This window comes from Pristiophorus japonicus, unplaced genomic scaffold (genome assembly GCF_044704955.1).
Source record: "Pristiophorus japonicus isolate sPriJap1 unplaced genomic scaffold, sPriJap1.hap1 HAP1_SCAFFOLD_608, whole genome shotgun sequence".
Taxonomy (NCBI): Eukaryota; Metazoa; Chordata; class Chondrichthyes; family Pristiophoridae; genus Pristiophorus; species Pristiophorus japonicus.
Window position 1 is genome coordinate 90,623 of NW_027254518.1, and position 24,930 is coordinate 115,552.

At 46.9% G+C, this 24,930-nt stretch overlaps 1 protein-coding gene across 1 annotated transcript in view; it reads right to left on the minus strand.

Annotated features, from left to right (window-relative positions):
• Window positions 1-24,930, minus strand: part of LOC139255441 (phosphorylase b kinase gamma catalytic chain, skeletal muscle/heart isoform-like) — a 111,916-nt gene that overhangs the window by 38,931 nt on the left and 48,055 nt on the right. Inside the window, exon 4 of the mRNA XM_070873921.1 lies at window positions 22,050-22,104. Within this exon, the coding sequence (XP_070730022.1) occupies window positions 22,050-22,104 (55 nt within the window). The remainder of the gene's footprint in view (window positions 1-22,049; window positions 22,105-24,930) is intronic.

The window sequence follows — 24,930 nt, forward strand, 5'->3', positions numbered from 1 at the left end:
TACCATCATTGATCCACCAACACACACCCAACAAGCAATCGATCTCGCTGTCAACCACAAGGATGAACCCACCATGCCCGACAGTCCGATCAGACCAGCCACACCGCAGTGCAGCAATGATCCGACCGACTCACCTATGCCAGGACTTCAACTCAGGCGATCAACCCGGGAATGCTGAGCCCCGTATCGCCTCAACTTGTAAATAACTTGTATCTAAGACTTTTGGGGGGAATGATGTTATGTATGTAAACATTACCAATTTGTAAGACTTGCCACCAGGGGGCGCACCTGTGGGAGATCCAAGGGTCAACTGCACACCCCGGGCAAGCAGGTATAAAAGGCAGTCTACCATGCTGCTTCCTCACTCTGGAGTTACATTAAAGAGACCAAACAGTTTGAGCTTAAGATATACAGTCTTGTGGAGTTATTCTAAACATAACAGTCCGCATGTCCAATACGAGTTTCCCAAAGCAAGTGCTCTACTCGGAACTCCTACATGGCAGTTGAGCACCAGGTGGGCAGAGGAAACGTTTCAAAGATACCCTCAAAGCCTTCTTGATAAAGTGTAACATCCCCACCGACACCCGGGAGTCCCTGGCCAAAGACCGCCCTAAGTGGAGGAAGTGCATCCAGGAAGGCGCTGAGCACCTCGAGTCTCGTCGCCGAGAGCATGCAGAAATCAAGCGCAGACAGCGGAAAGAGCGTGCGGCAAACCTGTCCCACCCACCCTTTCCCTCAACGACTGTCTGTCCCACCTGTGACAGAGACTGTAATTCCCGTATTGGACTGTTCAGGCACCTGAGAACTCACTTTTAGAGTGGAAGCAAGTCTTCCTCGATTTTGAGGGACTGCCTATGATGATGATGATGACTAATGACTACGGTAGCGTAGCGTACGAGAGCATGGGCCTTACACTAAACATCCGTAAAACAAGGGTCCTCTATCAACCTGACCCCGCCACACAGCACCGCTCCCCGATTATCAAAATCCATGACAAGGCCTTGGACAAGATGGACTATTTTCCATACCTCGGGAGCCTACTATCAGCAAGTGCAAATGTCGATGACGTGATCCAACACCGCCTTCAGTGTGCCAGCGCAGCCTTCGATCGTCGAAGGAAGAGAGTGTTCGAAGACCAAAACCTTAAAACCGGCACAAAGATACAGGGATGGTGCCAGAGGATTGGAGGATTGCAAATGTTACACCTGTGTTCAAAAAAGGTGAGAGGGATAAACCTGGCAGTTACAGGCCAGTCAGTTTAACGTCGGTGTTGGGGAAACTTTTAGATTGGGAGAAAATTACCAGCCACTTGGGCAAGCATGGACTGATAAAGGAGAGCCAGCACAGGTTTGTTAAGGGCAAATCGTGTTTGACTAATTTGATTGAGTTTTTCGACATCCAGCCCTACCTCTCCACCACTTCTCATGACCCTGCCACAGTCTCTAAATTGTCAGACTGCTTGTCCCACATCCAGTTCTGGATGAGCCGAAATTTTCTCCAATTAAATATTGGGAAGACTGAAGCCATTGTTTTCAGTCCCCGCCACAAACTCCGTTCCCTAGCCACTGACTCCATCCCACTCCCTGTCTGAAGCTGAACCAGACTGTTCGCAACTTTGAAATGAGCTTCCGGCCACATATCCGCGGCAGAATTAAGACCGCCTATTTCCACCAGTGTAACATCACCCGTCTCCACCCTTGCCTCAGGTCATCCGCTACTGAAGCCCACATCCATGCCTTTGTTACCTCGAGACTTGACTATTCCAACGCACTCCTGACTGGGCTGCCACATTCTACCCTACGTAAACTAGAGGTGATCCAAAACTCAGCTGCCCGTGTCCGAACTCGCACCGAATCCCATTCACCCATCCTGGTTTTCAAATGCCTCCATGGCCTCGCCCCTCCCTATCTCGGTAATCTCCTCCAGCACAACCCCCCCCCCCAACCCCCGAGATATCTGCACTCCTCTAATTCTGGCCTCTTGAGCATCTCTGATATAATCGCTCAACCATCGGTGGCCGTGCCTTCTGTTGCCAGGGTCCCAAGCTCTGGAACTCCCTCCCTAAACCTCTCCGCCTCTTTACCTCTTTCCTCATTTAAGACGCTGCTTAAAACCTACCTCTTTGACCACTTGGTCACATGTCCTAATTTCTCCTTATGTGGCTCGGTGTCAATTTTTCTGTGTTATAATATTGTATAATGTCTTATAATGTGAAGCGCCTTGGGACATTTTACTACGTTAAAGGTGCTATATAAATACAAGTTGTGTTTTTTGATGAAGTAATAGAAAGGGTGGATGAAGGCAGTGTAGTTGATGTTATGTACATCGACCTTCAAAGTACATTTGATAAAGTACCACATAATAGGCTTGTTAGCAAAGTTGAAGCCCATTAAAAGGGGCAGTAGCAGCAAGGACACAGCATTGGCTAGGGGATAGAACAGAGAGTTGTGGTGAATGGCTGTTTTCCAGATTGGAGAGAGGTATACAGTGACATTCCCCAAGGGCCAGTACTTGGACCACTGCTGTTTTTGATATACATTAATGACTTGGACTTGAGGGTACAGGGCACAATTTAGAAATTTACAGATGACACGAAACTTAGAAGTGTAGTAAACAGTGAGGATGACAGTGATAGACTTCAAGAGGACAAAGAGAGGCTGGTGGAATGGGCAGACACATGGCAGATGAAATTCAACGCGGAACAGTGTGATGTGATATATTTTTTTATTTGTTCACGAGATGCGAGTGACACTGGCAAGGCCGGCATTTATTGGCCATCCCTAATAGCCTTCAAGAAAGTGGTGGTGAGCCGCTTTCTTGAACCACTGCAGTCCGTGTGGTGAAGGTGCTCCCACAGTGCTGTGAGGGAGGGAGTTCCAGGATTTTGATCCAGCGACGATGAAGGAACGGCGATATATTTCCAAGTCAGGATGGTGTGTGACTTGGAGGGGAACGTGGAGGTGGTGGTGTTCCCATGCGCCTGCTGCCCTTGTCCTTCTAGGTGGTAGAGGTGGCGGGTTTGGGAGGTGCTGCTGAAGAAGCCTTGGTGAGTTGCTGCAGTGCATCGTGTAGATGGTGCACACTGCAGCCACGGTGTGCCGGTGGTGGAGGGCATTCCAATGAAGCGGGCTGCTTTGTCCTGGATGGTGTCGAGCTTCTTGAGTGTTGTTGGAGCTGCACTCATCCAGGCAAGTGGAGAGTATTCCCTCACACTCCTGACTTGTGCCTTGTAGATGGTGGAAAGGCTTTGGGGAGTCAGGAGGTGAGACACTCGCCGCAGAATACCCAGACTCTGTCCTGCTCTTGTTGCCACAGTATTTATGTGGCTGATCCAGTTAAGTTTCTGGTCAATGGTGACCCCCAGGATGTTGATGGTGGGGGATTCGGCGATGATAATGCAATTGAATGTCAAGGGGCGGTAGTTAGACTCTCGCTTGTTGGAGATGGTCACTGCCTGGCACTTGTGTGGTGCGAATGTTACTTGCCACTTATCAGCCCAAGCCTGAATGTTGTCCAGGTCTTGCTGCATGTGGGCATGGACTGCTCCATTATCTGAGAAGTTGTGAATGGAACTGAACACTGTGCAATTATCAGCGAACATCCCCACTTCTAACCTTATGATGGAGGGAAGGTCATTGATGAAGCAGCTGAAGATGGTTGGGCCTAGGTCACTGTCCTGAGGAACTCCTACAGCGATATCCTGGGGCTGAGATGATTGACCACCAACCACCACAACCATCTTCCTTTGTGCTAGGTATGACTCCAGCCAGTGGAGAGTTTTTCCCGATTCCCATTGACTTCAGTTTTACTAGGGCTCCTTGGTGTCACGCTCGGTCAAATGCTGCCTTGATGTCAAGGGCAGTCACTCTCACCTCTCCTCTGGAATTCAGCTCTTTTGTCCATGTTTGGACCAAGGCTGTAATGTGGTCTGGAGCCAAGTGGTCCTGGCAGAACCCAAACTGGGCATCGGCGAGCAGGTTATTGGTGAGTAAGTGCCGCTTGATAGCACTGTTGACGACACCTTCCATCACTTTGCTGATGATTGAGAGTAGACTGATGGGGCAGTAATTGGCCGGATTGGATTTGTTCTGCTTTTTGTGGACAGGACATACCTGGGCAGTTTCCCACATTGTTGGGTAGATGCCAGTGTTGTAGTTGTACTGGAACAGCTTGGCTAGAGGCGTGGCTAGTTCTGGAGCACAAGTTTTCAGCACGACGCCGGGATGTTGTTGGGACCCATGGCCTTTGCTGTATCCAGTGTGCTCAACCAGTTCTTGATATCACGTGGAGTGAATCGAATTGGCTGAAGACTGGCTTCTTGATGGTGGGGACCTCGGAGAAGGCCGCTATGCATTGTCCACTCGACACTTCTAGCTGGAGATGGATGCAAACGCTTCAGCCTTGTCTTTTGCACTCATGTGCTGGGCTCCGCCATCGTTGAGGATGGGGATGTTTATGGAGCATCCTCCTCCCGTTAGTTGTTTAATGGTCCACCACCATTCACGACTGGATGTGACAGGACTGCAGAGCTTTGATCTGATCCGTTGATTGTGGGATCACTTAGCCCCGTCCATAGCATGCTGTTTATGCTGTTTAGCATGCATGTAGTCCTGTGTTGCAGCTTCCACGGGTTGGCACCTCATTTTTAGGTATGCCTGGTGCTGCTCCTGGCATGCTCTCAATGAACCAGGGTTGGTCCTCTGGCTCGGTAGTAATGGTAGAGTGAGGGATATGCTGGGCCATGAGGTTACAGATTGTGGTGGAATACAATTCTGCTGCTTCTGATGGCCCACAGCACCTCACGGATGCCCAGTTTTGAGCTGCTGGATCTGTTCTGAACTTATCCCATTTAGCACGGTGGTAGTGCCACACAACACAATGGAGGGTGTCCTCAGTGTGAAGATGGGACTTCATCGCCACAAGGACTGTGCGGTGGTCACTGCTACCAATGCTGTCATGGACAGATGCCAGCTCAGTCAGTAGTGGTGCTATTGAGCCACTTTTGGTGATGGACATTGAAGACCCCCACACTCTGTGCCCTTGCTACCCTCAGTGCTTCTTCCAAGTGGTATTCTACATGGAGGAGTATTGATTAATCAGCTGAGGGAGGGCGGTAGGTGGTAATCAGCAAGAGGTTTCCTTGCCCATGCTTGACCTGAATCCATGAGACTTCATGGGGTCCGGAGTCAATGTTGAGGACTCCCAGGGCCACTCCCTCCTGACTGTATACCGCTGTGCCACCACCCCTGGTGGGTCTGTCCTGCCGGTGGGACAGGACATACCCAGGAATGGTGATTGCATTCCCTAAAGCACATCAGTGAACCAGATGGGTTTTTATGACAATCTGATCGTTTCCTGGTCACCATTACTGATACTAGCTTTTTATTCCAGATTTATTTACCTGAATTTAAATTCCCAGCTGCCATGGTGGGATTTGAACTCATGTCTCTGGATCATTAGTCCAGGCCTGGGGATTACTGCTCCAGTAACATAACCAACTACCATTCCTGAGACAATGGAAGGAGTTCAGCATTTCCTGGTCCTGCACGATAACCAAGTGAAGGTTTGTTGTTGTTGTTGTCTTGGGGACGACCATCTTGTAAGAAGCTGCCCAGACCTGTACTGTTATAACCTGTACGGCGAGTCGGGACACATCGCTCGGAGCTGCAGGGCGGAGAGCTGTGGGGTGTGTCACAAAGGACCCACCCGCTGTGAACTTGAGGCAGAAGGAAGCCCCTTAAGTGACGAGGAGATCGAGAAGGAGCAGGAGATGAGAGAGGAGTGGCCGGAGGAGCGGAGCAGGCAGAGGACACAGCCGGCGAACGGAAGGAGAAAAGAGCACAGGAAGAGGCAAAAATTGCAGAGCAGAGAACAGGATGGAGAGGATGGAAAATACACCGAGTGTGGTGGAAAAGGGCAGAGACAGTGCAGGGGAGCGCGGGTCGAGGGCAGAGTCGGGCCACAATATGGCTTGGTTCACCCTAAAGAATCTGGTGTCTGCGGGGGGAGCGGGGTGTGGGGTGTGGGGTAAGTGTAAGTACTCCATAGAAAGACGGAGGGTCTGACATCTCGGGGAGCAGGAGGGGGCAAGACAAGGAGAGGGTGCAAGAACATAAGAAATAGGAGCAGGAGTCGGCCATTCGGCCCCTCGAGCCTGCTCCACCATTCAATGAGATCATGGCTGATCTTCTACTTCAACTCCACTTTCCTGCATATCCCTATATCCCTTGATTCCCTTAATATCCAAAAATCTATCGATCTCTGCCTTGAATATACTCAACGACTGAGCATCCGCAGCCCTCTGGGGTAGAGAATTCCAAAGATTCACCACCCTCTGAGTGAAGAAGTTTCTCCTCCTCTCAGTCCTAAATGACCGACCCCTTATTCTGAAACTGTGACCCCTGGTTCTAGACTCCCCAGCCCCAGGAAACATCCTCCCTGCATCTACCCTGTCAAGCCCTGTAAGAATTGTGTATGTTTCAATGAGATCGCCTCTCATTCTTCTAAACTCTAGAGAATATCGGCCTAGTCTACTCAATCTCTCCTCATAGGACAATCCCCCCATCCCAGGAATCAGTCTGGTGAACCTTCGTTGCACTCCCTCAATGGCAAGTATATCCTTCCTTGGGTAAGGAGACCAAAACTGTACACAATACTCCAGGTATGGTATCACCAGGGTCCTATATAATTGCAGTAAGACGTCTTTACTCTTATATTCAAATCCTCTTGTAATAAAGGCCAACGTACTATTTGTTTTCTGAATTGCTTGCTGTACCTGCATGTTAACTTTCAGTGATCCGTGTACAAGGACACCCAGATCCCGCTGAACACCAACATTTCCCAATCTCTCACCATTTAAAAAAATACTCTGCTTTTCTATTTTTCCTACCAAAGTGGATAACTTCACATTTCTCCAATTATATTTCATTTGCCATGTTCTTGCCCACTCACTCAGCCTGTCTATATCCCCATGAAGCCTCTTTGCATCCTCCTCACAACTTAATCATTGAATTAAGCACCGATCCATGCAGTACCCCACGAGTTACAACCTGAAAATGACCCGTTTATTCCTACTTTCTGTATGTTAACCAATCCTCAATCCATGCTAGTATATTACCCCCAATCCCATGAGCCCTAATTTTGTTTAATAATCTCTTGTGTGGCACCTTATCGAAAGCCTTCTGAAAATCCAAATACACCACATCCACTGGTTCCCCCTTATCTATTCTGCTAGTTACAACCTCAAAAAATTCGAACAGATTTGTCAAACACGATTTCCCTTTCATAAATCCGTGTTGACTCTGCCCAATCCTATTATTCTTTTCTAAGTGCCCTGTTACCACGTCCTTAATAATAGATTCGAGAATTTTTCAAACTACTGATGCCAGGTTAACTGGTCTGTAGTTCCCCGTTTTCTCTCTCTCTCCTTTCTTAAATAGCGGCGTTACATTTGCTATCTTCCCATCTGCGGGAACCGTTCCAGAATCTATGGAATTTTTGAAGATGACAACCAATGCATGCATGATGTCTATAGCTAACTCTTTCAAAATTGAATTGGCTAGGATAGACTAGCAAATGATACTTAAAGGGTTGACAGTGGATAGGCAATGGCAGACATTTATAGATTACATGGATGAACTTCAACAATTGTACATCCCTGTCTGGAGTAAAAATAAAAAGGGCAAGGTGGCTCAACCGAGGTTAACAAGGGAAATTAGGGATAGTGTTAAATCCAAGGAAGAGGCATATAAATTGGCCAGAAAAAGCAGCAAACCTGAGGACTGGGAGAAATTTAGAATTCAGCAGAGGAGGACAAAGGGTCTAATTAGGAGGGGGAAAATAGTGTATGAGAGGAAGCTTGCAGGGAACATAAAAATTGACTACAAAAGCTTCTGTAGATATGTGAAGAGAAAAAGATTAGTGAAGATCAACGTAGGTCCTTTGCAGACACAATCAGATGACTTTATAATGGGGAACAAAGAAATGGCAGACCAATTGAACAAATACTTTGGATCTGTCTGCCTTCTGGAAATACTAGGGGTTCGAGGGTCTAGCGAAAAGAAGGAACTCAAGGAAATCCTTATTAGTCAGGAAATTGTGTTAGGGAAATTGATGGGATTGAAGGCTGATAAATCCCCAAGGCCTGATAGGCTGCATCCCAGAGTACTTAAGGAAGTGGCCCGAGAAATAGTAGATGCATTGGTGATCATTTTCCAACATTCTATCAACTCTGGATCAGTTCCTATGGACTGGAGGGTAGCTAATGTAACACCACTTTTTAAAAAAGGAGGGAGAGAGAAAACGGGTAATTATAGACTGGTTAGCCTGACATCAGTGGTGGGGAAAATGTTGGAATCAATTATTAAAGATGAAATAGCAGCGCATTTAGAAAGCAGTGACAGGATCGATCCAAGTCAGCATGGATTTATGAAAGGGAAATCATGCTTGACAAATCTTCTGGAATTTTTTGAGGATGTAACTAGTAGAGTGGACAAGGGAGAACCAGTGGATGTGGTGTATTTGGACTTTCAAAAGGCTTTTGACAAGGTCCCACACAAGAGATTGGTGTGCAAAATCAAAGTACATGGTATTGGGGGTAATGTATTGACGTGGATAGAGAACTGGTTGGCAGACAGGAAGCAGAGAGTCGGGATAAACGGTTTCTTTTCAGAATGGCAGGCAGTGACTAGTGGGGTGCCGCAAGGTTCTGTGCTGGGGCCCCAGTTGTTTACATTGTACATTAATGATTTAGACGAGGGGATTAAATGTAGTATCTCCAAATTTGCGGATGACACTAAGTTGGATGGCAGTGTGAGCTGCGAGGAGGATACTATGTGGCTGCAGAGTGACTTGGATAGGTTAGGTGAGTGGGCAAATGCATGGCAGATGAAGTATAATGTGGATAAATGTGAGGTTATCCACTTTGGTGGTAAAAACAGAGAGACAGACTATTATCCGAATGGTAACAGATTAGGAAAAGGGGAGGTGCAACGGAACCTGGGTATCATGGTACATCAGTCATTGAAGGTTGGCATGCAGGTACAGCAGGCGGTTAAGAAAGCAAATGGCATGTTGGCCTTCATAGCTAGGGGATTTGAGTACAGGGGCAGGGAGGTGTTGCTACAGTTGTACAGGGCCTTGGTGAGGCCACACCTGGAATATTGTATTCAGGTTTGGTCTCCTAATCTGAGGAAGGACGTTCTTGCTATTGAGGGAGTGCAGCGAAGGTTCACTAGACTGATTCCCGGGATGGCGGGACTGACATATGAGGAGAGACTGGATCAACTGGGCTTGTATCCACTGGAGTTTAGAAGAATGAGAGGGGATCTCATAGAAACATATACAATTCTGACGGGATTGGACAGGTTAGAGGCAGGAAGAATGTTCCCGTTGCTGGGGAGTTCCAAAACCAGGGGTCACAGTCTAAGAATCAGTGGTAAGCCATTTAGGACCGAGATGAGGAGAAACTTCTTCACTCAGAGAGTGGTTAACCTGTGGAATTCTCTTCCGCAGAAAGTTGTTGAGGCCAGTTCGTTAGATATAGTCAAAAGGGAGTTAGATATGGCCCTTACAGCCAAAGGGATCAAGGGGTATGGAGAGAAAGCGGGATCTTATTGAATGGCGGTGCAGGCTCGAAGGGCCGAATGGCCTGCTCCTGCACCTAATTTCTATGTTTCTAAATCCCTTGGATGTAGGCCATCAGGTCCAGGGGATTTACTGACTTTCAGTTCCATTAATTTCTCCAATATTATTTTTTTTACTAATACTAATTTCTTTCAGTTCCTCATTCTCACTAGACCCCAGGATTATTTTTGTGTCTTCTTCCGTGAAGACAGACACACAGTATTTGTTTAATTTCTCTGCCATTTCCTTATTCCCCCATTATAATTTCTCCTGTCTCAGCCTATAAGGGACCCACATTTACTTTCGCTAATCTTTTCCTTTTTACATACCTATAGTAGCTTTTACAGTTTGTTTTTATGTCTCTCGCTAGTTTACTTTCATATTCTATTTTCCCTTTATCAATTTCTTGATCCTCCTTTGCTGAATTCTAAAATCCTCCCCATCCTCAGGCAACATTATAAGCCTCTTCCTTTGATCTAATACTGTCTTTAACTTCTCTTGTTAGCCAGTTGGACTTCTTTTCCTGTGGGGTTTTTGTGCCTTAAAGGAATGTATATTTGTTGTAAATTATGTATTAATTCTTTAAATGCTCGCCATTGCTTATCTACCATCGTACCTTTTAATGTAGTTTTCCAACCTACCGTAGCCAGCTCGCCCCTCATACCTACGTAGATTCCTTTATTTAGATTTAAGACCCTAGTTTTGGATTTAACTAAATCACTTTCAAACTTAATATAAATTTCTATCATATTATGGTCACTCTTCCCTCAGGGCCCCTTTACTACAAGGTTATTAATTCACCCTTTCTCATTGCACAATACTAGATCTAAAATAGCCCGTTCCCTCGTTGGTTCCTCAACATACTGATCTAGAAAACCATCTTGTATACATTCCATGAATTTGTCCTCCACACTATTACTGCAAATTTGGTTTGCCCAGTCTATATGTAGACTAAAGTCCCCATGATTACTGTATTACCCTTGTTACATGCGCCTCTAATTTCCTGATTTATACTGTGCCCTACATTACCACTACTGTTTGGGGGCCGATAAACAACTCCCACCTGGAGCATTAAAGGGGCAGGACAGGAGCGGGGAGACAAAGACGCCAGAAGGGAGTGAGAAAAGTGAAGATGACCATTGTCCCAGAGAGAGGGGGAAAGGGTCAGCGATGGAGGGGAGGCCGAAGGGAGCGGCACTGTGGGAGAAACCCCCATAGCAGGAAGATTCTCCAAGGGAGATTCTGTATCTGACGGGGAGCAGGGACGGGAGGCTACAGAAAAGCGAGAGTGAGGAATCAGAGGGGGACGGAGACATGGAAGTGGGGGGTGGGGTGGCATCGAGTGGAAAGGGAGAGATTAGTGAGGGGCAGATCGATGGAGAAGGGGTTGCCCCTCGACCCAAATCTAATGTAAGGAAGAGGCTGAAACTGCAGGGAATGTTCAAACAGGAGGTGAAAAAGAGTCGGAAGCTGCTGGAGAAAGGGGCTGGACTGTGGACAACAGCTGCCCGGGGAGGAGCATGAGAGGAGGGAAGGGCCGGAGATTAAATGATGGGGGGGATTATCAGGCACACTTCCTTTATTCTGAGCCATGATTATATTGGTCCCGATTAATGTCAAGGGACTGAGGGGGGAGAAGAAATTGCAGCAGTTGTTGCAGTGTTTGAAAGGCACTGACCAGTTGTGTCTGCAAGAAATCTTTCAGGTTGAGGATATCCCAGAAAGGGTTAGGAAGGGAGAGGTGTTTACAAGTTGTGCAAACAATAACCGGAGATGGGTGGCTGTTTTGGTGAGTCCATCCATAAAAGAGAGCATTACCTTGGAGGGCAAGGACTCTGAGGGGAAATTTTTATGGCTAAAATTAAAAATGTAAGAATTTAATTGCGATCTCTTTAATATTTATGCATCGAACGACCGTTGTAAGTGTTGTGAGTTTTTTCAATGGTTATTCATAGGAAGCGGCAGAGGCGGAAAACCCTTGTATAGTGGGGGATTTTAATGTATTTTTATCTCAGATGGACATTTCAGCTTAAAGAACATTAATGGATGATAATTTCAGAGGGATGATTGTAAAAATGATGGTAAATTTAAATTTGAGAGACTTATGGAGAGATCAGAACCCCATAAATAGGGAGTTCTCCAGAAGTGCTTGGGTGGCTGAAGAGAGTTTGTGTCAATGCAGGAAGGGTTAAGTCCTGAGCTGATGGGGAGTTATTACACACAAGTATTTTTAGTGACCACTCGGCTTTGGTTCCTAGAATTAGGAACAGCAGAGTGAAGAGCGGTCGAGGGGTGTGGGTTTTAAACAACCAATACCTGAAAGGAATTGCTTACACAGAAGGGATTTTAAATATAATAAAGAATGCTCAGAAGGAACCTTTATTCTTGAAAGAAAGAGTTTGGCGGGACAACTTCAAATATGAGTTAGAAGTTTTCTCGCTACGTTATGGGAACGAGAGAGCGGCAGCTAACCGGCATCGAGAAGAGAATATAAACAGAAGGTTTACGGATATCTGACGGAGGGGATAAGGAAGCAGAGACTAAGTGGGTGGTTTTAAAGGAAGAGTGGGAATTATTGCAAGCTGTAAAATGCAAGGAGGCCATTCTCCGTGCAAAGGCTAACGATGTGCTGGAGGGAGAAAGATGCCCCAGATACTTTCTAGAGCAAGAGAAGCTGCGACAAAGATTATCATTAATTGCAGAGTTGCAGGTTGGGGAGAAGATCATTAATGAAAGTGGGGAGATTGTAGAGGCACCCAATAGCTTTGAAACAAAAGAAGATATTTCCAAATTGGCGATGGAGAAGATAGCGCTTTGATTGAAAAGGGTTTAAAGGAGGATGTGAGAAGCATGTGTGACAAAGAAGTAGGATTAGCAGAAATAAAAGTAGCAATGTGGAATGAAGGGGGAGGGGGGAGAGGTAAGCTCAGGGTCCGATAGACTAAGTGCAGAATTTTATAAAGAATATTTAGAGATTTTAAGCCCATCTCTCTTAGAGGTTTTTAAGGAGATTAAAATTGTGGGAAAGCTTGGCTCTATCTATGTACATCCAAGTATTTTCCAATGCAGGGATCAGTGAGACAGGTTTGCCCCTGGTCCCCATTGCTGTACACATTGGTTGCAGAACCATTAGGTTACATGATGCAGAAAGAACAATGCGCAGTCAGGATTGCGGTTCCCAGTTCCGGGCGGGTGTCGGTGATACACCAATATGCAGATGACACAACCTTAACGTTGGGATGGGGAGTCAGTGAAGAAAGCTATGGGAGTAGTAGAGGAGTATTGTTGAGTGAACTATAGTCAGTCTCAATGTCTGGTTGTGGGAAGGGGTGGGGGCAGTGGTTGGGGGAAAGCCCTTTGAGGTGGCGGAGGTTTTGAAAGTTCTGGGGGTGCATATGGGGTGTATGAAGGACAGGGAGGGAGTGAATCGATTAAATTGGGAACCAAAGGTTATGAAAATTAAAAAGATTTTGGAAAGGTGGGAAAGGTGTTTGAAAGTGCAAGGAAGAGCGACAGTGGGTCAGCTCTCCTGCTATCCAAACTATGGTCCATATTGATGGTGGAGGGTATTCCTGAGTGGGCAGATAAGTCCATTCAAGAGGCTTGTGTGGGGTTTTTATGGGAGGGGAAACCAGCCTTGGTTGCTTAAAATACCATCATTGGACGGAGAATCAGGGAGGACTCAATTTCCCAGATATTGAAGAAAAAATCCTTTAGAATCAAATGGGTGAAGAGATTTCTTCAGAAATCAAATCCAAGTTTCTGGAAGCGCCATTTTGAGCATTTATTTTATACTAAGTGGGATGGGAGGGCAGGGATAATTTATATGGAATACAATAATATGTTTTTGAAATCGACTAAACCTCTCCCTCGGTTTTATAACTGGATTATAGAGACTTGGGCCTAACTTTTTTTTTTAAAGTGTGCCTTTTATGCCCGAGGGTTCTGAGGAATTTTTTGAACAGCCCTTATTTTTGAACAGGTGGGTAAACATTGAAGGTGAGGTATTATTTAATGAAGCTTTTATAACAGCTGGTATTATATGTGAAAGATGTATTACATGAGGTGATTCCCGGTTGGTTGTGGGAAGCGGTAGTGAGGGACATGGTCTGGGAGGAGGATCAGGAGGTAGAGGAAAAGACGGTAAGCGTCATGTATGAGACAATTGTGAGGGCAATGCCACAGGATCGGATGGAGGAAATAAATGGACAAATCTCCAGAGGAGGTAAAATGCGTCCCGCTTTTCCAAACTTTCTGTTGGAGAAAGCGGAGGAGTTGGTCCAATTTGTCGCCTGCAATACTCGAGATTTCTATCGGGTATATGGAGAATGGTCAGGTGTTTCAGCAGAGTATATACCCACAGCTGGACTTTTACGGGAAGGGAGTGTGGGTGAATTTTAAATGTCCAGAGTAGATTGAACTGGATTTCAAATTGGATCAGAAGTGGATTGTTACCGGGACTGTCCTGTGTAAGATTGGGCGAGTGGAGGTGGCAACTTGCCCAGTGTGTGGGACACAGGATGGGACTCTGACCCATTTACTGGTGTTATGTCCGCAGTTAAATGATTATGAGCACTATGTTCGATGGATGTGTGAGGACCGAAGAGCGGGAATGGGAATCCTGTGGGATTCAATTCTGAGATGGGGATTGCTGGAGAGTCTGCCCGAGTCTAGCGGAGCGGCGATTAATTTAATGTTCAGCTTGGCTCGATTCATGAGTGTGGAAAGAAGGAATGCTCTGTTTTATAACGGGAGGGGAATAAACCTAAAAGGGTATTTTAAATACAAGCTAAAGGATCATTATATGGCTCTGTGGTTGTTTTATTAACAAAGAAATTTATAGATATTTTATGATCAATTTGTAAAGTACAATAGATGAGTACAGGTTGAACCTCCCTTAGCCGGAACACTCGGGACCTGGCCTGTTCTGGATAAGGGATTTTTCCGGACGAGGGTTGGTCACGTTAAATTGGATGGTACAGATACTGAGCAAGGGGATATCGGGGCTGGTTGGCTTGGGGCTGGGAGTGCAGCAGAGATATCATGGCTGGGGGGGTGGATCTCGGGGTCAGGCCAGCGATTGCGGGAGTCGGCAGCGAGGAAGGACTTCAATTTGTTCATGTTGGAGTTCTGCGCATGCGCCACCTGGTGGCCGGGAACGGTTCTGGATGAGGGGTGGTTCCGGATAAGGGAATTCTGGATAAGGGAGGTTCATCCTGTATATGTCATGGGAGAGAAATTAAACTTCAGTTTTTGATGTTAATATGTGGTGGAGGAATGACTGTGCAGAGGCACGGAATAGATTTGGATGATACAATGGAATGATTATGTTGTTGTAAATGTTTTTAATGTTCCACAAGTATATATTTTTTTAAAGTGAGTAGCAACCTCGCCTCTGGAGTCAGAAGGTTGTGGTTTCAAGTTCCAGGCCAGAGACTTGAACACAAAAATTTAGGCTGACACTCCAGTGCAGAGCTGAGGGAGTGCTGCACTGTCAGAGGTGGCGCCTTTCGGATGAGACGTTAAACCGAGGCTCCGCCTGCTCTCAAGTGGACGTAAAAGATCCCACGGCACTATTTTGAAGAAGAGCAGCGGAGTTAGCATAGAATCATAGAATGCTTACAGTACAGAAGGAGGTGTGGTTTGGGGGGGGCGGGTGAGGTGTTGGGGGGGGAGGCGGGTGTGGTGTTGGCGGGGTGGGCGAGGTGTTGGCGGGGCGGGCGAGGTGTTGGCGGGGCGGGCGAGCTTTCGAGGGGCGGGTGAGCTTTCGAGGGGCGGGCGAGCTTTCGAGGGGCGGGCGAGGTGTTGGCGGGGCGGGCGAGCTTTCGAGGGGCGGGCGAGCTTTCGAGGGGCGGGCGAGGTTTGGAGGTTTGGAGGGCGGGTATAACTTGCTTTTGAACCTCTAACCAGTCACTGATCCTCGATCCGGTGCGCTGCCCATGTGACCATTAATGGACGGAAGGTTTCACGTTGATTTGCTGTGTGCTCTGCTCCTCTTCATTCAAATTTGTTTATTCAAATTATCTAATAATTCAATTTTGTTTATTCCTAAATTTCCATTTTACTGTGCTTAACTCAAGCTTTTTAGTACACACTTTGAATTTTCAGAAGACTGTTATCCATCTGTGTGAACGCTGCAAAAATAAAGGCCAAAGTTTGACACTATTTTTAAACTGGAGCTTTGCGAGAGTGGACGGAACTGGATAAGAGCAGTTCCCGAGTACATGACACCTTGGCCAACCTTTAATAGCACCACACACATCTATAAAAGCTTATGATTGGTATAATTCAATTTGTGGTGCAAATAATGATACAAACTTTGGGCAGTGGGGCCGGGCAGTGGGGCTGGGCTGTGGGCAGTGGGGCCGGACAGTGGGCAGTGGGTCCGGGCAGTGGGGCCGGGCAGTGGGCAGTGGGGCCGGGCAGTGGGGCCGGGCAGTGGGCAGTGGGTCCGGGCAGTGGGTCCGGGCTGTGGGCAGTGGGGCCGGGCAGTGGGCAGTGGGGCCGGACAGAGGGCAGTGGGGCCGGACAGAGGGCAGTGGGGCCGGACAGAGGGCAGTGGGGCCGGACAGTGGGTTGGAGATGGCCATGTGACAAGTGCGGTTGATGAGAATGGCGGTCGCCCCCCCGCCCCTCGGGGCTATCAGCATGTTTACCAGAGGAGATGCAGACTCACACAAGGTACCTTTCGAGTACTTGGCCTCAGTTCCACTCATTATGGGAGCTACAAACCCCGCTGTTACTTCCCGTCATTCACTCATACTCCAGCCCCGGAGTGTGGGTGTGTTCTCCAGTATGTTATAGAAACATAGAAAATAGGTGCAGGAGTAGGCCATTCGGCCCTTCGAGCCTGCACCACCATTCAATATGATCATGGCTGATCATGCAACTTCAGTACACCATTCCTGCTTTCTCTCCATACCCCCTGATCCCTTTAGCCGTAAGGGCTACATCTAACTCCCTTTTGAATATATCTAACAAACTGGCCTCAACAACTTTCTGCGGTAGAGAATTCCACAGGCTCACAATTCTCTGAGTGAAGACGTTTCTCCTCATCTCGGTCCTAAATGGCTTATCCCTTATCCTTAAAACTGTGTCCCCTGGTTCTGGACTTCCTCAACATCGGAAACATTCTTCCTGCATCTAACCTGTCTAATCTCGTCAGAATTTTATATGTTTCTATGAGATCCCCTCTCATTCTTCTAAATTCCAGTGAATATAAGCCGAGTCGATCCAGTCTTTCTTCATATGTCAGTCCTGCCATCCCGGGAATCAGTCTGGTGAATCTTCGCTGCACTCCTTCAATAGCAAGAATGTACTTCCTCAGATTAGGAGACCAAAACTGAACACAATATTCAAGGTGAGGCCTCACCAAGGCCCTGTACAACTGCAGTAATACCTCCCTGCTCCTATACTCAAATCCTCTCGCTATGAAGGCCAACATGCCATTTGCCTTCTTCACCACCTGCTGTACCTCCATGCCAACTTTCAATGACTGATGTACCATGACACCCAGGTCTCGTTGCATCTCCCCTTTTCCTAATCTGTCACCATTCAGATAATATTCTGCCTTCCTATTTTTACCACTAAAGTGGATAACAAAACATTTATCTACATTATACTGCATCTGCCATGCATTTGCCCATTCACCTAACATGTCCAAGTCACTCTGCAGCCTCATAGGATCTTCCTCGCAGCTCACACTGCCACCCAACTTAGTGTCATCCGCAAATTTGGAGATACTACATTTAATCCCCTCGTCTAAATCATTAATGTATATTGTAAACAGCTGGGGCCCCAGCACAGAACCTTGCGGTACCCCACTAGTCACTGCCTGCCATTCTGAAAAGTCCCCATTTACTCCTACTCTTTGCTTCCTGTCTAATGACAACCACTTCTCAATCCACGTCAGCACATTACCCCCAATACCATGTGCTTTAACTTTGCACACTAATCTCTTGTATGGGACCTTGTCAAAAACCTTTTGAAAGTCTAAATACACCACATCCACTGGTTCTCCCTTGTCCACTCTACTAGTTACATCCTCAAAAAATTCCAGAAGATTTGTCAAGCACGATTTCCCTTTCACAAATCCATGCTGACAGAAAACAGGGAGCAGGGGTGAGACTGGAGGGAGGTACAGAGTGGTGTTCCCCGGGGCAGTGTTAGGGCCCACTGCCCTTTTGCTATATATTGTATCCGTCAAAGCAGAACATGTCACATGGTCAACCAAATCCTGTGCTCGAACTCACCCAGTCCCCCAGTCCCTCCACCCAGGTCCCCCCCCTCCCCCAGTACCCCCCCTCCCCCTGCCCCCCCTCCCCCAGTCCACCCCTCCCCCTCCCCCAGTCCTCCCCCAGCCCCTCTCCCTCTCCCCCAGTCCCCCACTCCCCCTTCCCCAGTCCTCCCCCCTCCCAGTCCCCCCCTCAGTCCCTCCCGCTCCCCCAGTCCCCCCTCCCCTTCCCCCAGTCCTCCCTCCTCCCAGTCCTCCCCCCCTCCCCCTCCCCCAGTCCCCCACTCCCCCTTCCCCAGTCCTCCCCCCTCCCAGTCCCCCCTCCCCAGTCCCCCCTCCCCCCAGTCCCCCTCCCCAGTCCCAGTCCCCCCCTCCCAGTCCCCCCCATCTCCTCCCCCAGTCCCCTCCTCCCCTTCCCCCAGTCCTCCCCCCCTCCCCTCCCCCACATCCCCCGTCCCCCCATGCCCCTCTCCCACATCCCCCTTCCCCCTCCCCCAGTGTCCCCCCTCCCCCTCCCCCCATTCCCCCATGCCCCTCTCCCACATCCCCCTTCCCCCAGTCTAATTTTAAGATTGCTCCCCCTTGTTCTGGATCCCCCAACAGTGGAAATAATTTAGATAGAGATAAACTGTGGGAGGGGAATGTGGGACTTGGGGAGGGGCATTCCGAGACTGACCAACCGTCAGTGAAATTTGCAGCCTTTGACAGAGCTGTGTGTGTCTGATATCCCCAGGGCTGGGCACCACGTGTGAAAACCCAATCAGAGTGGGTCAGAAAATGCTGCCTGATCCATCCGATACCATGAACCTACCCTGATGAAATTACACTCACTCTCAATGCTCCAGGTTAAAAATAGTGCTGAAAGTAGGCCTGTATTTTTAAGCTTCCCAAGTAAAATGTCACTCGCTGTCCCAAAGGCTGATTACAGGCAGCAGGCATCTTCAGCATGTCTTGGAGCAGTTCCAGTGGTGAAAACCTTTGCCCTTCACTCAGCTCTGTGTGGGGTAGCATTGCTGGTTAAAGAGGAGATTAATGCAATAGTAAGGAAGGACATTAGCTTGGATGATGTGGAATCTGTATAGGTAGAGCTGCGGAATTCCAAAGGGCAGAAAACGCTGGTGGGAGTTGTGTACAGACAACCAAACAGTAGTAGTGAGGTTGGGGACAGCATCAAACAGGAAATTCGGGATGCATGCAATAAAGGTACAGCAGTTATCATGGGTGACTTTAACCTACATATTGATTGGGCTAACCAAACTGATAGCAATACTGTGGGGGAGGATTTCCTGGAGTGTATAAGGGATGGTTTTCTCGACCAATATGTCGAGGAACCAACTAGAGAGCTGGCCACCCTAGACTGGGTGATGTGTAATGAGAGGGGATTAATTAGCAATCTTGTTGTGCGAGGCTCCTTGGAGAAGAGTGAACATAATAAGGTAGAATTCTTCATTAAGATGGAGAGTGACACAGTTAATTCAGAGACGAGGGTCCTGAACTTAAAGAAAGGTAACTTCGATGGTATAAGACGTGAATTGGCTAGGATAGACTGGCGAATTATACTTAAAGGGTTGACGGTGGATAGGCAATGGCAAACATTTAAAGATCACATGGATGAACTTCAATAATTGTACATCCCTATCTGGCGTAAAAATAAAACGGGGAAGTTGGCTCAACCGTGGCTAACAAGGGAAATTAGGGATAGTGTTAAATCCAAGGAAGAGGCATATAAATTGGCCAGAAAAAACAGAAAACCTGAGGACTAGGAGAAATTTAGAATCCAGCAGAGGAGGACTAAGGATTTAATTAAGAGGGGAAAAATAGAGAACGAGAGGAAGCTTGCCGGGAACATAAAAACTGACTGCAAAAGCTTCTATAGATATGTGAAGAGAAAAAGATTAGTGAAGACAAAATGTAGGTCCCTTGCAGTCAGAATCAGGTGAATTTATGGGGAACAAAGAAATGGCAGACCAATTGAACAAATACTTTGGTTCAGTCTTCACTAAGGAAGACACAAATAACCTTCTGGTAATACTAGGGGACCGAGGGCCTAGCGAGAAGGAGGAACTGAAGGAAATCCTTATTAGTCAGGAAATTGCGTTAGGGAAATTGATGGGATTGAAGGCCGATAAATCCCAGGGCCTGATAGTCTGCATCCCAGAGTACTTAAGGAAGTGGCCCTAGAAATAGTGGATGCATTGGTGGTCATTTTCCAACAGTCTATCGACTCGGGATCAGTTCCTATGTAACACCAATGTTTAAAAAAGGAGGGAGAGAGAAAACAGGGAATTATAGACCAGTTAGTCTGACATCGGTAGTGGTGAAAATGTTGGAATCAGTTATTAAAAATGTAATAGCATCGCATTTGGAAAGCAGTGACAGGATCGGTCCAACTTGGATAGTGACTTGGATAGGTTAGGTGAGTGGGCAAATGCATGGCAGATAAACGTGAGGTTATCCACTTTGGTGGTAAAAACAGAGAGACAGACTATTATCTGAATGGTGACAGATTAGGAAAAGGGGAGGTGCAACGAGACCTGGGTGTCATGGTACATTAGTCATTGAAGGTTGGCATTCAGGTACAGCAGGCGGTGAAGAAGGCAAATGGCATGTTGGCCTTCATAGCGAGGGGATTTGAGTACAGGGGCAGGGAGGTGTTGCTACAGTTGTACAGGGCCTTGGTGAAGCCACACCTGGAGTATTGTGTACAGTTTTGCTCTCCTAACCTGAGGCAGGACATTCTTGCTATTGAGGGAGTGCAGCGAAGATTCACCAGACTGATTCCCGGGATGGTGGGACTGACCTATCAAGAAAGACTGGATCAACTGGGCTTGTATTCACTGGAGTTCAGAAGAATGAGAGGGGACCTCATAGAAACGTTTAAAATTCTGACAGGTTTCGACAGGTTAGATGCAGGAAGAATGTTTCCAATGTTGGGGAAGTCCAGAACCAGGGGGCACAGTCTAAGGATAAGGGGTAAGCCATTTAGGACCGAGATGAGGAGAAACTTCTTCACCCAGAGAGTGGTGAACCTGTGGAATTCTCTACCACAGAAAGTAGTTGAGGCCAATTCACTAAATATATTCAAAAGGGAGTTAGATGACGTCCTTACTACTAGGGGGATCAAGGGGTATGGCGAGAAAGCAGGAAGGGGGTACTGAAGTTGCATGGTCAGCCATGAACTCATTGAATGGTGGTGCAGGCTAGAAGGGCCGAATGGCCTACTCCTGCACCTATTTTCTATGTTTCTATGTCCCTTTGCCAATTCCAAATCCAAGCTGCCACTGCCCCTTTAAGTCTATTATGTGCCAAACTATCAAACACCTTCGCCAACCCTCTCCGTTACATCATCAAAAAACTCAATCAAGTTAGTCAAACGCAATTTGCGTTTAACAAATCCATGCTGACTTTCATTTATTAGTCCATACTTTTCCAAGATACAATTATCTCAGATTATTGTCTCTAAAAGTTTCCCATCCCCAATGTTCCTCTGCCTGGCGTGTCATTGCCAGATTTACCCTTCTCCCTTGTTATTGAACAGGGATGTAATATTTGCAGTCCTGCAGCCCTCCAGCACATTCCCATATCCAAGGCAGATTGGAAGTTTATGGCCAAAGCCTCTGCGATCCCCACCCGTACTTCCCTCAGCAACCAAGGATGCATCCCATCCGGACCAGGTGCCCTTTCTACTTTGAGCGCTGCCAACCTTTTCAGTACCTCCTCTTTATCTATTTTTATCCTGCTCAATTTCTCTACAACCAGCTCCTTTACTGGGACCATGGCAGCATCCGCTTCTTTGGTGAAGACAGATGCAAATTACTCGTTAAGTACCTCAGCCACGTCTCTGCCTTCACAAAGATAGCGCCTTTTTTGTCCCCAATTAGCCCCAACCTTCCTCTGACTAGTATTTTACTATTGATATGTTTGCATGTGGATTCCCTCTTCTGTTAGCCGTTAATCTATGGTCTAGTCTAATCTCTCTTTGCCCCTCTTACTTCCTTTGTCTGTTCCCTTCTGTTCTTTGTTTAATTCTCAACTGTTTTATGAGGCTGACATTTATCATAAGCCTCCTTTTTCTGTTTCATTTTAATCTCTATCTTTATTCATCCATCAGTGGATGCCCTTCCTGTTCCCTCGTGGGAATGTGTCTACTCTGCACCCGAACCATCTGCTCCTGGAGGCCTCCCATACTCACAGATCAAACACCAAGAAGTAGAAGCTTGACGATTCATAGCAGTCATTTAGTGAAACTGTAACAGAGAAAACAATTGTGTAACTAACCGACTGATCAAGAGGCAAGATACAGCAGATGCAAGAAATCTGAAATCCTACAAGGCTGTTAGTTTGGCAAGTTCTTTCCACAGACTATGCCTGACCTGCAGAGAGCTTCCAGCATTTTCTATTCTTATTATTGGTTGATTGATTTTCTTCTCTTCCCCTCCCGAAGTCTCCCTGGACTACAGCCGTCTGCAGCTCACTGCGAAACCAGCCACCAGTGCCCGTTCCCTGAGAACGTTCCTTCTCTCCGCCCCTCGTGTCTGTGGCACAGCTGAGATCAATAACCCATCTGTGCTTGGCGAGTCTTCAGGGCGCACACTGGGACACACTGGGCTTGCAATCCGACAAACCCCCCCAGAATACAGTCACGAGTCGCACTATGAAGTCTGTCAGGTATGATGTTCCTTAGTGTGAGATTAAATCCCCCAAAATAGCAAGGTCTTTTCTACCACGACACACACAGTCACATTGCAGCTGCTCATTGCCTGGGCTGAGATGTGGTTCAGGGTCACTGTATTTACTGCATTGTTTGTGAGACAATATCTTAATACAGTTTGTTGCAATGGGAAGCTTTTGTTGTGTTCCTCATTTTATCTTAAAGCAGGCTGGTGTTATTCTTGGACACAGTGTGCCTGGTGGCCCAGTGTACCTGTGAACCATAGAAATGACAGCACGTTCTGCCAGTGATCTGCACAGAGTGTCTTAACCAGAGTGTTTTATTTGGGAATTTGGAAAGAGTGGGAAGTCGGAGGAGAGCGGGAAGGACCTAATTGGAGGAGGTATCACCGGCGGCGGAACCTTCAACAATTTCCAAAAACCACAAGGACAGCAGGTAGGTGATTGGTTGGTGAGTATTAAGTTTTTTTATTCTCTCCCTCTTCAGTAATCTCGGACTGTGGTTTAAACTAGGTGCAGGAAACTATAAAGTACTGTATTAAATTTATAGCTTAACTAGTTAAACTAATTAATATAACTATAAATAATCATTGAATAAAGACTTTAACTAATTAAATAAATAAAATAAGGCTAGACTGAGACATGGCAGGGCAGGTTGTGTGTCGGGACTACAGTATGTGGGAGTTTGTGGACAGCGAGTCTGCCCCGAGCGAACATGTCTGCAGGAGATGTCTCCGTCTGGAATCTCTCTGGCTCAGAGTCATTGAGCTGGAGTGCGACTCAGAGACGCTCTGACACATAAGGGAGGGGAGGAATTTCTGGACAGTTTTATCCAGAATACAGTCACACCCTGGAGGAAAGCACAGGTTCAGGAAAGGGAGGGTGTGATGGTTAGGGAGCCGGGTAGCAGGGATTGAGGACAGGTTGAGAAGGACGTCCCACAGACACTGGTCCTGGCCAACAGGTACAATGTACTTGCTACCTGTGAGGACAAAGGGAAAGACTGCAGGGAGGACAGCCACAATGCAGACCAAGGCACTGTGGCTCAGGAGGCTGTCCGGAGGTGGGGGAGAGCAGAATAGAAATGTGTTAGTGATGGGAGATTCGATAATAAGCTAGCGTCCTCTGCAGCTAAGAACAAGAATCCCAAAGGGTGTGTTGCCTACCCGGTGCCAGGGTAAGGGATATCTCACGGCAGCTGGAGAGGAACTTGGAAAGGGAGGGGGGTAAATCCAGTGGTCCATGTAGGAACAAACGATATCGGTAGGAACAGGGAAGAGGTCCTGCTGAAAGAGTATTGGGAGTTAGACTCTAAATTACAAAGCAGGACTTCAAGGGTAATAATCTCTAGATTATTGCCCGAGCCACATGCAAATTGGTATAGAAACAGTCAGATCAGGAGAATTAACACGTGGTTAAAGGGCTGGTGTGGGACAGAGGGGTTTCATTTCATGGGACGCTAGCACCAGTTCTGGGACAGGAAGGAGCTGTACCGATGGGACGGGCTACACCTGAACCGGGCTGGGACCAGTGTCCTAGCGGAAAGGGTATATATGGAGGTGGCAAAGACTTTAAACTAATAAGATGGAGGTAGGGATCTACAAGAAACAAAACTAGCCTAAATATAAACAAAACAGGAATAGGGAGCATAGGAAAGAATAAACTAAGGGAGGACACTGATGGCAAGGGAATAAATAGAATTATAGAACAGGAGCCTAAAAAGATAGTTAAATATAAACTGAGAAAAATTTCTATTAAAATGAGTTAAACGGTCTGTACAGAAATGCACACAGTGTTCGTAATAAAACAGGGAACCTGGAGGCAAGCATGTGTTGTGAGGAATCAGACATAGTAGGGATTACTGAGACATGGCTACTGAAAAATCAGGACTGGGAATGAAGCATTGCAGGGTATAACATATTTCGAAATGATAAGAGAGGGAAAGGGGAGGCGGAGTAGCTGTACTTATTAGGGATAACAATCGCAGTAGAAAAAAGTAACGCAGCTATCAGCAAGACTAAAATAGAACCCATATGGATAGAGATAAAGGATGATAAAGGATCGATCACACTGATAGGTGTAGTCTACAGACCACCGAATAGTGGAAGGGAGGTGGCGGAAGAAATATGTTAGGGAAATGAGCAAAAAACATAGCATAATAATCACGGGGGATTTCAACTATCCTGATATTAATTGGACAGAAGAAGTAGGTAAAGGGGATAAGGGAATGGAGTTCCTACAATGTGTATAGGACTCCTTTCTAACCCAGTATGTAAAAAGCCCAACAAAGGAGGATTCGCTATTGGATCTAGTAATGGGAAATGAACCAGAGCAGATAAGAGAATTAAAAGTAGGGGAACATCTAGGCAATAGTGACCATAATATAATACACTTTAAGATGA